Here is a 17,400-nt window from a genome sequence, read left to right as displayed (position 1 = left end):
AAAGGCACATACGCTAACCGCTTAGCCACGAGAGAGCTCACTCTCCAGTTTGCCTCATGACGCTGGGTGAACACTGAAAAATTGGAAGGCACCGGCCGAGAATCGAACCCGGGACAACACGGACGTGAGTCCAACGCTGTAACCACTAAAGTACGGATGGTTCTCTTCAGTATGAAGCTGTTTAAATATCCTGTTAGTCTGAATGTGCGGACTTGAGAGGAATGTCTCCCTGGTGAAAACAATTGTGCATCCTTTCGCGCTTTTTTGTTTTTTGGTATTGAAGGAAATGTACTTTTCGCTTCTGTATGAGAGACAGAAAAGCTTACTTGATATACTCGCGTGCAGCTATTTTCCCTTGTCGTTCATTGACAGTTAAGAACTCCAACAACCGTATCGATTTCCTTCAAGAAACCAACTATAGATATACTTCAAATGGCAAGGACGATGTGTCGAATTCAGGAAGTAGTATGCTTTTAGGTAAATACTTACTGTTCTTATGTGTCCTCACATTTTTTAATACTCCCTGTATAGCATGTTGCGTCAGTATTGGCGGAAGAATAGCAATTACCGTATATCTTCTTTTTTTATATTTTTATTAGCTTAGTAAGGATGAGAATGCGAAGGACTCAGTTAGAAAGGTGACGTACAATTATTGCTTTATAGTTTCAGGATACAAGAGAAAATAATATGTTGAGATGGAACTTTACTGTTGGTTGTAATAATCATTGCTTGATGTGAAATTATCTACTTTCGTTAGTTGCCATTGTTTATGTTCTTTGTTAACTCCATCAGAGAGCTTGGATGGCTGCACTTTTCCTTAAGTAATGATAGAACTTTTTGAGGACTTCCGTTTAACTCGTTTTCTAACATTTTTATTTGTTTTATTTTTGAGCTGTTTAACAATTTTTGCTGTTTGAGCAGTCAAGTGTTAAGTTAGATCTAAAGTAAAGTTTACACAATCTAAAGTGCATATTTTAAATTTTCGTGGGGGGGGGGGGGACACATAAGGTGAGTGTAAAAGTGCACCTGTTGGCAATAGATGACATCACTTATTCCCCTATCTTTCCATACTTTTCTAACAGAGTAACAAGTATTTACAATCATCGTAGGTATTCTGCCATTATTTGCAGATCATTTTTCGCAGCTGAGAGAAGCGTCCATCCTCCACAATCTTTCGCTAACCTTTTCACATATGATCATCCATTAATTGTCTTATTCGCTCCCTCCCTCTCTTTCCTGCCATCACACCCACTAAAAAGCCCCTTATGATACAGTTCCTTCTTAGCCAATGTCCCAACCAGTTTCTAGAATTTAGGATTTAGGTTTCTGGCCTTCACGTTTTAAGGGATGACGTCCCTCGGCGAGCACACAATCTAGGGAGAGGGAAGGAAGAAGCGGCCTGGTGTGAATGAGGAAAACCCAGGAAAACCTCATCAGGGTGGCTGGCCTGAAAAGGCGTTTTATACATTTTTAACCGTGTGCTCCCACCCGGGAATCGAACCCGGGACCGCTCGCACCGTAAGCGAGAGCATTAGCGACTACGCTACACGGGGCCACCCGACCAGTTTATCTTCCTCTTTTTAATATCATCTACAATTGTTCTTTTCTCCCTCACCATTTTCAACACCCTGTCATTCGTTTTCTGCTCGACACAGCCAATTCTCTTCATTCTTCTCCACACTCACATTTCGATAGCTTCCAGTCGTTTTTTCATCTTTTTTGAGTAATGTCCAAGTTTCTGACGCATACAACACAATACTCCACACGAAGCCCTTTGAGTCTTTTCCTCAAGACTACTTTCACCATTCCTATCCTTGCTTTTATTTCACGTTCACACTTCATATCATCATTAATAATAATACCCAGGTATTAGAGACTTGCACGGGCCGGGCTGGGGCCGATTAATTGTAATTCTTTAATAATTATTGACTTTCGTTAAACGATAATTAGAATAAAGGCAAACGTTGAAGAAGTGTGCCCGTGAAAAATGTTACAAAATGAAACTTCGAAAATTTATCGGGCCCGGGTCGGGCCTGGGCCAAGAATTTAAAAAAAAACTTATCGGGCCGGGCCGGGCTCGGGCCGAAAATTTCCAAAACGTTTCGGGCCCGGGCTGGGCCGGGCTTACGTACATTCGGGCTGGATTGGGCCCGTGCAGGTCTCTACCAGGTATCGAAAACTAGTTACTTATTCTATTTTCTCCCCTCCTACTTCTATATGTAACACCGACCGCTTCATTTCAATCACCATGTTTTTTTTTTTTTTTTTTAATATAATCTTTCTAACATTTATTTTCATCACATATTCTCCACAGCCCTCACTTAAATTTTCTATCATCCTGTTTTTCTCTTGTTGTGAGATTCTGCAACAAGCACCATAATTATTTTGTAGGGTCGACTATGTTTACAATAATGCAGTCAAATTCAAGAGATGGATTTTGAAGCTTGTCCAAAGACAAATTGAATTAATAATCAGAGCACTATCCGTAACACTTCCCGGATATTTTATCCAGTCAAATTCAGAAGATGATCATGGAAACTTTGTTCAAAGCCAAATTGAATAATCAGTTATTAATCCGTTCATTTCTTCCCTCCCCGTTTTTGTTAAATAATTGTTGAGAGCCTAGCGTCGGATAAATTAAAGCTTTTTTTTTTTTTTTTTTTTTAACCTTCAAAATATAAAATACGATCTCTCACCGTCGTAAGAGCTATGTTTATGATTTGGAGACTTTTATACTGTTTGCTTCTGTGAGCAGCTACATCTCCCAAACATTGCGACATAAACTTTGCAACACCCTGTACTACATTTACAAAGGAGAGTCGGGTTAAAACTTGATTACTGTTTAAAAGTATTGGATTAGAAGCTTTGATGACCAAAGTTAAAAGGCTCTCACGGTTGTAAATGATCCACGAAAGGTGGAACCCTTTTATAAAATGATCACTGGTGATAATTCGGCATTGTTTTGTGCCGGTGAAGGTATTGGTATTAACTCGGTGGCGGGCGTAAATTATGACAGTTGTAGGTGGGTGTGCATGGGTAGAACAGATCGTATCATAACCACGATTGACCTTTCAGTGTGATGACCTCTTTGAGAGTTCGTTTTGTTTTTATTGAGAGCGGAGCGAGTTGCTTCAAAGTCTTATAATACAGTACTTTACTTGCCTTTATTAGGAAGCGATCTTCGCGTATTTGCAAACATTGGTTCCGCTTAAAAGAACAAAGGGATCAGTCTAAAGAAGTAATTGCACGTTTAGAAAGATGTAGGAGGAACAATTAATGGGTCTTTTCGTTTCAAGAGTACGTCTGAGAAATATTGTCTCCTTCGAATTTTAGTTCTTTCCAGTGGCGGCTCGTGAGGGAAATCAGTTCGGTAAAAAAAAAATTGTACACTTTTATCGCTAAAGCTAAGAGAAGAAAATTTATCGAAGTACTAATTCTTGTATACAAAAAATAAAACAAGAGATTAGGAAAGGTTTTTTTCCCCTTGTTTGTAGCGAGAAAATTGTAATTTTTAGTGATATGTATCTTTCGTGAGCCGCCACTGGTCATTTCATATTGATCTTTAAAAGGAACACGCTTATGAGTTTTCTTTTATTATTATTATTATTATTATTATTATTATTATTATTATTATTATTATTATTATTATTATTATTATTATTATTATTATTATTATTAACTATAAGTTTGTTCTTCATGATGTCAATCTCTTTATTTTGTCTAGTTCTCCACATTATTTGTTCTTCTATTGATCGATTATTTTTTTTAGATGTTTGGCTTACCAAAACTTCTTTTTATACTCTGTTTATTATTCCTCCGGCTCCACCCGGAAGACAAAAATAAATCAATCAAACGGGACCGCGGTGGCTCAGTGGTAGAGCGTTCACCTCTTGTGCTTGGGGTCCCAGGTTCGCCCCCGCCAAGTGAACTTTGTGGTGGACAAACACCGTGTGTGTGGGTTTCCTCTGGGTTCTCTCGTTTCCTCCCACTTTCTTCATTTTACCATTTCATTCATTACTCATCATCACCGTCTTCTTTAGCCTAACCGGCATAACCGTGGGACGTAAAACTCAAAGATTTCATTGCATTTCATTAAAAAAAAATCATCAAATTTCTTGATCAAACATAAAATTTGATCAAAACGTTGAGGGTCAAAAGTTAGTTCCGACTTCACTTTTGGAGCCGATATTGAAGCCGGAAGTGTTCTATAAATCAACAATTTCCGCTTTTAACGTTGATAACTGTAGAGCCAAATCAGTAATATATAGAGAAGCAGTTTTCTGTAATCGATTAAACGTCCTAAGGATACGTCTCCAGCCTTAACTCTCTGCTAGAACGGGAAAGTGGCAGAATTCTATTAAAACTTTCGGTTTTTCAATAGTGATCTACACCAGGTATGTGCAAGTTGGAAAAAGGGAGTAGACCAATCACAGAGGAATTACTGGCATCGAGAGCCGTATGAGACAATGTATAATATTTTCATAACAATCGAATGGCCATATTTAGTAGAGAAACTCGTTCATCCTACATTAAAATCACAGGAACACAGAAACTGTTACAACCAATATATTTATTTACTAAAAAAAAAATCTATTTAGTTCATATTTTAAAATGGGAAATTTGATGTTCATGTTCTGAACTAGTTTCTCAATGTTCTGTGATACACCGGACGTTCCAATATGGAAGATATTTTCCAAGCTGGACATCAGTTATCTAGGGCTTTTGTATGTTAGTTTCTGTCACTTATTTATGTATACGTATGGAAACACTATAAAATCTTCTATATAGGGCTATTTCCTTGCTAATAAGATCATTAGGCGTAATGGGAATTAGACCAAATGGGAATTTTCACTTCACCTAAAATGGCGGATGTGATTTTTATCTGTGATTGACAGCTAATAAGTGTTAGGCAAAACGGGAATTAGGCCAAATGACGAGTAAATCATCCAGAAAATATTTTCAATTCAGTTGATGATTTAGGGGAAGAAGTATAAATTCAATAAGGGGTAAGGCGGGTCGGATGAAAGGGCTCAGTGAATCAGGACTGTCCCGGAGCCCAGCTGTTACACATGGCTGATTCTACGCAGATCAAAAATGAAAACAGCGATAAGCGTTTTTAAAATCGATTTAGCGTTGTAAGAATAGATACCATCTTATCTCTTAACCTTCTATTCAAACCGGAAGTAGGGGGCGTGGTGGCTCAGTGGTAGAGCGTTCACCTCCGGTGGTTGGGGTCCCTGGTTCGATCCCAGCTCGCGCCGTGTGGACTTTGTGGTGGACAAACACCGTTCTCGGGGTTCTCCCGTTTCCTCCCACTTTCTTCATTCCACCATTTCACTCATCCCTCATTATCACCGTCTCCTTTAGCCTAACCGGCATAACCGTGGGACGTAAAACTTAAAGATTTCATTTCATTTCATTTCATACCGGAAATAGCAAAAAGAACTATTTTTGGTTTTACGTTGATCGTCATAGAGTAAAAATGGTAACAACTAGCGAGAAGCGGTTTCCACTGTAATCTCTTTAGTAAAACCGGAAGTGGTTGATATTTACTATCCCATCCAGTTTCAGTATTAATTGAGAAAATAACATGCCATAAATACCAAACTCCTTGACGTGGAGTACACGTAACATTGCTACTTGTTTCTTATCCTTTCGAAGCAGTAAGAATAATTTTTGAAAGACAGAAAAAAAGAAGAAAACGCTAAATGACTGGAAACGTATTTGAATGAAACAAGCTAATTAATTAGTCTAAATTTTAAGGAAATTAGAAGTGCAGTCGTAATGGAGACGGAGTGTGTAACAGGTGAAACTTGAGTTGTAGTATCATGTCACAAGAACTACCTTGCATTGACTAATGTAATATTTCCTAAAAAGGCAAACGGGAAGTAATGAACCATGAGAAAACCAATGGACGATTCCAGACTTTTTTTTCTTTCTATTTAATCTGAACAACATTAACAATTTGTGGTGAAAAAGGAACGAAAAGAAAACTGTTCCACCTCGATGATTTCCCGTTGTCTTGTTCACTCACAATGGGCGTGTCTTCGTTCAACTTTCACTGCGATTGACACCATTATGTGACAGTCATTTCAAAAAGGGGGGGTGCGTGGGTTTGTGCCTCCGTAAAAACCTTCAGCACCTTTCGTCATCACATCTGACAGCTAGCTACCTGCACCGTCATTGTAGTGACGTAACGTACGCATTCAGGTGGTCACAAAGTTGTCTTATATGAAAAGTATCATGTGGGTTGATGATATGTAAGGTTTTTGTGAGTTGAACTGCTGTTAATGGAATGGAACATCTTGTTTGTTGAACACATTCCTGCAGTCTTTGGTATTTCGAGGATCACACTTTCCTTTAGAGCTAGGAAAGATATCAAGGTTAAACGTGTACTTGAATTACAGAAAATATTTCCGAGTAACGAAAAGAAAAAAAAAATCAATTAAACGTGTTATAAATAATATTGTGTATTGTAACAAATAATGGGTAATCAACCAGTGTTCAAGAGAATTTTTTTCTTCTTTCTTTGGTAGAACGATGTACTGTAGGAACCTGGTTCGTTTGTTTCAGCAACGTAAAAGGTAAACTTCGCGATTCTTTTCGTTCCAATGAATGTATGTTGATCAATTAGTCTGGAAAACTGTGATCACATATGTATCTTATGGCAGGGGCGGATCCAGGACGGACTTCTGGGGGGGGGTCGGTAGTAATACTGCTACTTAAAACTACTTTTAAAAGCTCCAAACTTTTTATGGATGGGTTTATTTATATATAAAATAAGAAAGTTTCCTCTTCTGGGGAGAGCGATCGCCCCCCCTGGATCCGTCCCTGTCTTATGGATAGAATACAGAAATAAGCGAACGGTCCTGGATTCGATTCCCGGTGGGGGGTACTTAGTCGAAAAGATGTCACAGCTAGCCATCCTGTGTGAGATCTTCCTCCTTCACATCAAGCAAATGCTGGGATGGTAGGTAATAGACAGGTCTCAGACAGCTTCTTTCCTTCCTTACTTTGCTGGATAGTGTACTCGCCGAGGGACGGCATCCGTCATACGAGACGAGTTTAAGGTCTTACATGCTGGTAATATCCATATATATGTATAAATAAATAAATCCATTATGATTGTATAATCACTTTATCTATTTCTGGTTTTTATATTGTAAATCACGTGACACTGAGACGGTGTTACGAGATCTAGAACTTGTGAACTAGTGTTGCCCCGAGACGAAAATTTCTCGTCTGGTACGAGAGTCAAGACGAAACGAGAAATTCTCATCGCGTGGGCAACACTAATTAAATTCATATTCCGTTCAAATTTAAGTATTTCCTTAAGATTAATTGGAAGGAAAAAAATGAAATGAAATATTTTAGTTTAACGTCCTACGTGTTATGCTCTCTAGGCTAAGAGAGACGGATGATTTAGGCAAGTGAATGATCGAAGAATTTGGGAAATAAGAATGTGGAAGGAAATGGGAGTAACCCGAGAAAACCCATAGACACGATTATGTTTACCACAAACTTACTTGGCCGGGAACCGAACCAGGGGCCCTACGCACCAGAGGTAAGCGCTCTACGTGCAACCCACCGTGGCCCCATTGAGATAAATTTCGAGGAATTTTACAATATGTTTTTCCTATCTGTTGTTATGCAATACGAATTCATTAAATGTAATATTTCGTAGAATTCTGTTTCATTGTTAAGATTTAATATATATATAATTTCTATAAATATTCTATAATATATATAATTTCTACTATAATTATCCTCAAGTCATAACTTTTATTCATATATAGCAATAGGACGTATCTTAGTGAAACCATTTGTTTCTGCCCTTCAAAACTATTCCAATCACATCTCCATTGGAGCGTAGGGTGTAGGAGTTTCTTCTTTCAAGAGTGTCAGTCGGAACTCTCTAATTTCTTGAGTCTGTTGTTAACTCATTCCGTCGATCGTTTGAAGCCCTCTAATTTGCACGCCACAAATCCAAAATTTTTCAAGTTGGCGGTGATAAATGGATTTGGCAAAAGTTCAACAAACGATCGCATCTCCTGTTACACGTTTAGGCAAAGTCCGGTTTATCTTCTGAGAAAATATAAATATTACATCATTGATATATTTGTCACTTTTCACATGCGCTTTTAATATTATTAAGTGTTTTAAAATACATATCTAAAAGTCTTTTGTTTTGATAATTCAGTAATATTGGGTCAAATTATTGTTATTTGCGTTAACGTCCATCGACTACTCTCCGAAACAAAGGGAAACTGCAAGAATAATGAAGAAAATGGCGGAATAAAGAAAATGGGAGGAAACTGGAGAATACCAAGAAATCCGGCGCAGTCTGTTTGCTAACCGCCAAGTCCATTTGGGACGAGCGGAGATCGATCCAGGGACACTACGCACCAGAGGTGAGCGCTCTTTAATCAGCAACCGCGGCCCCAATTATCAATATTTGTTTCAATTCAGTGATGTGTTGCAAGAAGCATATGTGAAAAAAAAAAGTTTCACAAAGAAATGTTAACAAACACATTTTGGTGCACGATAGTCAGTTTTCGATTCTCTCTGCGGAATTACATGTTGCTCCATTAATCATCTAAGTTCCTTTCCCCATTAAATATTCAATAATAATCAAACACGAGTAGTTGGAGCCAATGAGATTAGTATTGTGTTACCCAATCAAATAGCCATGTGTTAAGGAAGGTTCTTAATCTATTGTGTCGTCATGAAGTTCAGTTTTACAAGAAATATTCCATTTTGTTACTTTGATAGAAATGTTCTTGGAATTATAAATTTTACAATTCAAATAGTAGGTATACCTTCACCAGAAGCCTGTACAAGTGTAATGTTGGTCAAGAATGAATTTATTTTTGCACAGAATAAGCAAGACGTGAAATTGATTAGTGTAATATATATATATATATATATATATATATATATATATATATATATATATATATATATATATATATATATATATATACTGTAGTTAATAAAATTACTAAAGTACTATAGTTTAGGGATGGACATATTTTTTCGAAAAATGAGTTTTTCGAAAATGAAAAACGAAACGCAATTTTTTTCGAAAAACGAAAACTAAAAATTTTCCGAAAAACGAAAATGTTTTCGAAAAACAAATTTTTTTTCGGAAAACGAAAAACGAAAACGAAATTTTTTTCGAAAAACGAAAAATGAAATTTCCGAAAATTGAAAAACAGATTTTTCGAAAAAGGCCATCCCTATTATAGTTTGTTAGTAAGTAAATTACTATGTTTTTCATACGTATTTCCAAGAACGGAACACACTTCGAAAATCCAGGGGGAAATTGCCCCTCTTGGCCTCGTGGTAGGGCAGCCATATCCACTATAGGTGCTCACTCAAAGTCAATCATTAAGTGAACTTTGTGGTGGACAAACACCGTGTGCGTGGGTTTTCTCGGGGTTCTCCCGTTTCCTCCCACTTTCTTCATTCCACCATTTCATTCATCTCTCATCATCACAGTCTCCTTTAGCCTAACCGGCATACCCGTGGGACGTAAAACTCAAAAATTTCTTTTCATTTCAAGTCCATCGTCATAATAGGCATTCTGCCATTCTTGGCACATCACTTGCTGCAACTGAAAAGCTTCCATGCTCCACGGTCTTAAGTTAACCTCTTCATCTTCACGTACGATTTTTTTTGTTTCCATACCGTCCATTAATTGTTTTTTTTTTTGTTTGTTTGTTTGTTTTTGTTTGTTATTTCCCTTCGCTTTATTTTCCAAATTAATAATTAAGTTGTAAAAATATTTCGTAAATTGAAATCTGACGTAACTTTATCTTTTGATAGCGTAAGCTTCTTTTCCAAATTTAGATAGCATTTTATACATATACAGTAACTCCTTAGCCATGTTATTTCAAATTGGCTAGTTCAATTCCCTGAAGCTTAGATCTTGTGGATTTTTTTTTTTTTTTTTAATTTATCAGAAGAAAACTACGTAAATAAGAGAAGTAGTAATATGAATTTTATTGTGAGATGATAAACGTTCTGGAAGAAAAATGGGTAAAAAGAGTTGATATACAGTTGACACTTTGACACAGAGATGCCCCATTAAATTGGTCTCGGGAGGTCAAATATACAAGGCTAATTCTGTGTCAAAGTACAGTAGATCAGTTAGTATACTTCGGAGCGCATACGATGAAGAGCTTCGTCCACTCGTAGTAAAAGAGGTAGAAAGCCCCTTACTCGCCAACTGTTTGCGTGTGTCGTAATCACAATAATTTGAGAAGGTGTGATAGTGTTTTTATCAAATGTTAGATAATAATTTTGCTTTCAAAAATGTATATTCAAGTGTTCACTCTCCCGTGTGTGAAGGAAAAAGATAACAAATATGTATTATGCTAAGTTTCTTCGTTATTTTCTGAGGTTGCTAAGTTTTCCTTTAGTTATGCTGTCAGTTCAGTGATAACCTACCAATATTATGAGTGAGATGTGTAATATTTCGTGTAAAAAGTGAGTGTACAGTGTGTTTAATCTTTATGGTGCTTTGCCGACAACTGTAAAGTTTTTATTTTATACTACATGTGGTACGGTTACTTATGGCCAGTTCCTCAGGGACCAGCTCGTTCTACAAAACCGCGAAATAAGAAATCGAAATCGTCTTCAAGAAAACGCAAACGCACAACAGAAAAAGGTCAGAAGTCTGAAAACTCGGAAAATATGAATCGAGACGAAGTAGATGAGGCGACAGGCGCTGAAAGTACTGAAAACACAGTTGGAGGTGTTGGTGACGTTTGCACTGGTGCTGTTAGCGACAAAGATCTGCAAGAAACGTTAGTTCAAACTGAAGATATCTTTGGTAAGTTGAACCTTTCGTGAGTTACCGAGAAGCGTTTTCTGTTCAATAGAATCGGCGCTTCAAAACCTGAGTTTTGATACGAATACAGTCCTGCCAGCGACGCAATTAGGCTAGTTGTTGCCCGGGCCAAGAACTCGCTTTAGCGCCCTCCTCCCCCTTCTCATCAACCAAACTAGAATGCTCCCCGACTACGCTTGATATTGGAATCACACAGTAATTCTCCTATTCCATTTTTTCTTGATTTCAAAATTGCAGTACATAATTTAATCTTTTATAAAATACAAAACACCAAACTAATTAGTACTACTTTGCCAAATAATCTGAGAGTAGCATTCTTGACATATTCTTATAGTCTTCTCATAATAACTGCAAATTACAATGTTTTTTTGAATTATATCGGGATGTGCATATGTGTAGAATTAATCAACAGTCTGTGCTTTAGAATAGACTATTTAATTATGACAAAAAGTCAAGCTGTTGTCTGGAGTATTAGATATACTTAAACATTTTGCAAATTTCTTAAATCGATGTAAGTTAAATGAAAATACAAAAGGCTAGAACTGAAATTTAACTTTTGGCTGCAAAGATTTTTACAATGTTCTCAAAAGATAGATTTGAAGCTAACTTACGCTCTATGAATATGATACTAAGGTTGGTGAGTCGTTGTTGTCCTGTTAAGTTTCTGATGTAATATTTTATGAGCTTCAGTTTGCTAAAACTCCTTTCCTTGCCTTATAGTGAAAATAAATATTTGCTCAGTTTTGCGCGCCCCAATCCGACGCCCGGGGCACAAGCCCCGTTTCCGCCCTAATTTGCTCAATTATATACTAAACAAATCAATGCTAGTAGTACTATAATTAAACACCGTAATTTTTACCTCCAAATAGCAGTGACGGATCTGACCGGGGGACTAGGCCTCCGTTTTTTTTAGTGGCAAAAATAATTTAAGCTTTTATTTATATATTTTTGGAAATTTTTAATAATCTCACGATATACCTACCATAGTCTGGATTCTGGCTCCCCCCTCCCCCTCCCCAGTTTTCACCTTCAAGAGTCGCCTCTGGCAAATAGCCGAGAATACTCAAAAGTTATTGTCAGATGGGGTTAACTTTACAATACCCGTTCCAGCTGGTGTACTCAAAAAAAAAAAAAAAAAAAAAAAAAAAAGACTTACCTAAGCTTAAGCTAATCCGTTCCTACTCCTACCCTACTTATCCAGATCTTACCCTTACCTTTTAAAACCGTCCTGCTTATGGATGCACAACTGGAGCGTACATTGTAAAGTTTACGCGTCCGATTTAATGTGTGACTTTCGTGTCGTGACATTGACACATTCCCTTGTCTCTCTCAAATTCTTCTTTGACCTTCTCCAGGTGTATGATATCGAGCCTGATGGTGTTAGAGCTTGACTGTGCAAAAACAGAAGTGCCAAACATTTTCCAACACGCCATTGTTAAAAAGTCTTCAAATGCATGATGGGTGAAATTTCACCTAAACCTGACCTTGCCTTCTCAATAGCTTATGAATGAAGCATGTATGAGCGTAATGCTTTTAAGATAAGAAAGATAGTCTTGGCCTCTGTCAATGTATTTGCGATTCGTCAATTCATGCCCCCTGCTGCAAAGCTACATTGACAGTAGAGAGATAAGGATGCTGGGATCACGTGAAGCATGTAGCAATCTGTTCGAAATGCGGTTTCTTCTCGTCTCTCTGGGAGGTGGGTGGTTCGTGATGGACTGACAATAGCAGTAGTGAATGTTGAAATACTGGATTACTAATATGGATCTGTTAGTTCTGTAATATTTCGTTACGGAATGCAACCGCGGCATACTATTTATGAGAACTGTGATAGACGATCTTGACAGGATTTGACAGTTGCCCCCCCCCCTTTTTTTCCGCATACATTATTTCTTCTAATTGTATATGTAGGTTATCTTAGTTATGAATGTAGGACTCAAGTCGTGAATGTATGGCAGTAGTCAGTAGTTACCTTACTTCAACTCTAAGGTCTTAATACCTTAGAGCAGTTTTTTTTTTTCTATACTTCTTATTCGCAAGAACTGTTTATTTATTAACAGTATTTCAGGTACGGTTGGTAAGCCATTAACAGTGACAAGGATTTTTGGAAGTCCTTCAGACGTATAATTAAATATATTAGAGGGCACGGTGGCTCAGTGGTAGAGTGTTCACTTCTGGTGTGTGGGAGCCCACTTGGTTCGATCCCAGCTCGCGCCAAGTGAGCTTTGTGGTGGTCAGACATCGTGTTCGTGGGTTTTCTCGTGGTTTCCCGTTTCCTCCCACTTTGTTCACTCCACCGTTGCATTCATTTCTCATCACGTTTTCTTTAGCCTAGCTGTCATAATCGTGGGACGTAAAACTGATAGATTTCATTTTAAATATATTGCAAGTATCAGACTTGGCATTTGAGGGTAAATCCTTAAAAACTCAATCACAGTGTGATCAAACAATGGTTTTAAGGTTGGATTTCCCGATTATGAAATCAAAAGAGTTCACCTTGCCTGCTTTGCAAAATGCGTGAAATATGCTTCTATTCCAACGAACTCTTAGATTTTTACTTGCTGAGTCAGCATCGAAGGTTAGTTAATAAACGGAAGATATGATTTGTTAGCAATAATGCTAATGTTTGTGCGTGAGCCTTCTGCCCAAAGACTGATTCTAGTCTATTTGCCCTAACTTAGTTAGATGGGGCCACGAACGTACGCAAGTAAAGCGAAAACAGGGCTATTGTATCTTTCAAAAATATTAAAAGCGGATTTATATATTCAAGTAGGCCGTCAAAGTAAATTTGCACCTATTTGATCACATAGAATATCATGACACGTTATTCTTTAAGTTGTAGAAGTTGGAGGGATCTTACCAAAATAACGAAATTCCATATTGTAATATCGTTATGCAGAATTTTCCCAGGTTGTAGTACTAAATTTCTGTCATTAATCTTAGCCGTGAAAGTTGATAGCAGAACACTCTTCAGTTGATTTACTTTTATATTTTACCTCAGTATGGAATACACATAATATAATTGTACTATTGGAGAAACTCTCACACTCTTACCATATGTGTAACACGTGCGTTTACAGGGGGCGGCAATATTATTTAAAATAAATATTTCTTGTTGGAAGCAGACATCATGAGGATGGTAGTTAAATTTACTAAGCTGACCTTCTATTTGGATACTACGTTCATAAATCATGATTAGGTCGCATTAGTTTAAGGTCACATGGACAGTGCTAAATCAAAAGGTCAAACAAATTCCAGCCTGAATTGCTTGACTGTTGTCAAATACAAGAACACAATTCTCGAACAGTAGCGAACACCTGTTCTATTTAGTTAGTTATCTCGTTTTGATATGAAAACTAATCTTGTCTTTGCCACAAACGAGTTCCTTATTTTTTAACAGATGTAGAAGGAATATCAAGAAATAAAGGTAAAAACGCTAGTTGCACTTTAATTGCAAACTGACATTAAGAAGCTCGATATTGAATTCTATTGAAAAGAATTACCATCTTTGCTCTGTAGGTGTTTGCTTTGATATAATGGGTTATTATTTAAAGAAAAGAAACAGGCACAACGATATTGTATTTGTAGTGTTTAGTCCTTTCTGAGAGCGAGTGCGTTTTCCTTCCCCTTCGTTGTTCATGATGAAGTAACATACTTAAAATCGTGGCTTTTTAAGGTTTGTTCTTTCTGGAGAAGGGGGAGGGCGGAAAATGATGCAATTGCACAGGGCAGCAAATTTCCAGCCTTGCAGGGGCCACGGTGGCTCAGTGGTAGGGCGTTCACCTCTGGTGCATGGGGTCCCGGGTTCAACACTGCACCAAGTGATTTGTGGTGGACAAACGCCGTGTGTGTGGGTTTTATCGGGGTTCTCCCGTTTCCTCTCACTTCCTTCATTCCACTATTTCATTCATCTCTCATCATCACCGTCTCCTTTAGCCTAGCCGGCATAACCGTTGGACGTAAAACTTTTGCCAGCCCTGCTCATACTAATATATATTCCTTGTTATTTTCAAGTTATTTCTTGAATTTAAAAAGTGATTGCAAGGCAATATGGAGAATCTGAAGCTACTCATATATTACTTTTACAACTCGTCATTGATTTATGATAACTGTGTAACACTCATAGAAATTGAGTCAATTTGGACAAAATAATAGCTTGCTTATTGGTATGATCAGTTGGAATCACGTTTGTAAGTCGATCCTGTCAGCTCTTTACGTGATAGATTCAGAACAGCCTCCGGATATAGTATAGGTAAGACCGTCTGAGTTCAAGAAGAAGCTGGACGCTCATACTTTTAGGGATTATTCATTGAGTATCTACGAACTTAGAAAGGGGGTAACAAACCCACTTTCATTTACTTATCCACTGATACGAAAATAAAAAAGAACGTACCCATTTGCCCTTGTACTTTATATGCTATAGCGCATTACATTATATGCAACAAGGATTTTGGTCTGCATCATGATATAAATTTAAAAATATTTAACATTTTTCGAATCTAAATCAACAAAATTTATTCTAGAAAGTAAAAATAGAATGTTAAGCACATATAATGAAGACAACGCAGTGATTTAATTTGGTAACGTATAAATATATAATATAAAGTATCCTCGCGCACGGAAGACAGGGGGTTCTCATGTATACTATTACCCAGCCTCCATATTTGACGATATACACTCTCCATAGTAGCTAGAATGAAGATCTCGAAATCTTGTTACTGATATCTGATTTACGTTGCCGAAATGTAGATTGATGTCAGCTAATATATTGAGTCTTGATTAACACCAGGTTGTCATGTGCAAATGAAACCGGCTGTTCAACTTCCAACACATGAAATACACATCTCATGTAATAAATATGTGTATGTCTGTATAGCTTATTGCCCTTTTTTCTTTTTAATCATTTAATTCAACTGTTGTTATAGAAGCTTGATAGACGTATCTGGCAACAGTGACCTAATTGGAAGGTGATAAACAAAAATGGATCAGAACTGCCAACGCTTTTTTTTCTTTCTTTCTTTCTGAAAGGACACAAACAAACTGTGGGCTGGTGTTCCTTCACTCCACCTGTATTGCTACATAATTGTGCCCACTCGGATTCTCTTGATAAGAATTTCTTTTTCGAAACTAGGTCACCAGAATCAGACACATTTTCCCAGAATATTTCATTGCTGTTAATCAATGAATGGACCGAACATATCTCATGATTTCACGGACACTTTTTATTATTGACCTATCTCAACTTGAGTCTCCATAAAAAGTGGGGAACTATATCGATTTCACTCTCAAAAAGTAACGGTAAAAGAGTCCAGGTGCGTGTGGAATGATACTTTTTTTTTTTGTCGTTTTTTTAAATGCGTGTCAAAGAAAGGGTGGCTTCACTTTTAGCGGGGAGTTGTCAAGGTTTGTGTATACAGAACTACATTTACGCGCTCCTACGCGCGTCTTCATTAAAGTAGGTTGCATTATACAAAAAACAGATAGGGGCCTATATCTATAGTAAAAAAAAAGAAGAAGAAAAAGAACAGGCAACTGGTTTTTAGTGAATTGCATCATAAAATTTATTTAAATGGATTTACCAATTCATAGCATTACTTCGATTTATATAGTTGACAAGTTGCTCCGACTAGTAACTATATGCTTTTTATTTATTTTTTTCAAACCTTTGTATGTGATATATATTTTCTTTATGCTAAATAAGATATTGTGCAAAATTTATATCACTACCATTTCACAATGTAACTTATATAGTATAGATGTTTCGATAGTTGGTAGTTGATAAATCAAAATTTGCAGTCTCTTGGTTTTTGGTTTGATTGCTCTACTGTTGAATATGGCGGGCGTCTTGATGATACGATTGCAATAAAAAAAATGATGATGATAATAATGATGTTTAACATTTTGTATGAGAGTCGGTGCCAAATTTTAAAAAGGAATTTATTACGTTGAAATATTTGATCTCGTATTTTTACAGGTTAAATAAGCAACATAATAATAATATAAAAACTAGTAATGTTAGAATTATTACTCTAGTTTCTGCTGTTGTATAATTTACAAATAAAAAATATTACAAATAGTGTGTAAATGCCTGCTAGAGGAGAGAGAGAGAGAGAATTGAGTGAGTGAGTAGAAAAAATGAAGATAAGTTTTACATCCAATGCAGAGCCGGATCCAGGATTGTCTGAGGGGGAGGGTGCACCAATAATTACTAAAATAACCAATCACACTGAAACTCTTCAAAGTGACATGTAACAATATTCTTTATACCTGACAACGCTGATACATAGAACGGGGGGAGGGTATTTTAAAGAGGGTCGCAAGTGATGTGCAGGAAAAATTGTTCTTCTCTCTCTTCCTGGTTTGTTTTCTTCCCTACTTGACAAATGTTAGGCTATGTTGCTTTGCTCGGTGAATCTTTTTCCTTCGATCTTCAGAAAAGTGACATAATTGCTTTTGCAAAGCACCTCTTTCTTTTAAGCCCCAAACGGAAACATGACGGCAGAAATTTTCGGAAAGGGTTGCTCTTTTCACTGCTAGTTTCTCAT

At 37.1% G+C, this 17,400-nt stretch overlaps 1 protein-coding gene across 16 annotated transcripts in view; it reads left to right on the top strand.

The window, feature by feature from the left end:
• shot (dystonin-like protein short stop) overlaps positions 1-17,400 on the top strand; it is a 620,212-nt gene that overhangs the window by 23,271 nt on the left and 579,541 nt on the right. For 4 of the 16 annotated variants that reach the window (XM_081739855.1, XM_081739836.1, XM_081739847.1 and 1 more), the window contains exon 1: positions 10,198-10,837. The exons of 9 other annotated variants lie outside the window; for them this stretch is intronic. In XM_081739855.1, the coding sequence (XP_081595981.1) occupies positions 10,561-10,837 (277 nt within the window). In that variant the 5' untranslated portion in view covers positions 10,198-10,560. Of the gene's footprint in view, positions 1-10,188; positions 10,838-17,400 lie in introns of those variants that run through there. 3 more of the 16 variants (XM_081739987.1, XM_081739953.1, XM_081739970.1) reach the window with 3 other exon arrangements.

The sequence above is a fragment of the Thermobia domestica genome, chromosome 2 (assembly GCF_964235325.1).
Source record: "Thermobia domestica chromosome 2, izTheDome1.hap1.1, whole genome shotgun sequence".
In the NCBI taxonomy this organism is placed as follows: Eukaryota; Metazoa; Arthropoda; class Insecta; order Zygentoma; family Lepismatidae; genus Thermobia; species Thermobia domestica.
This window is presented reverse-complemented; position numbering and strand designations above follow the sequence as displayed.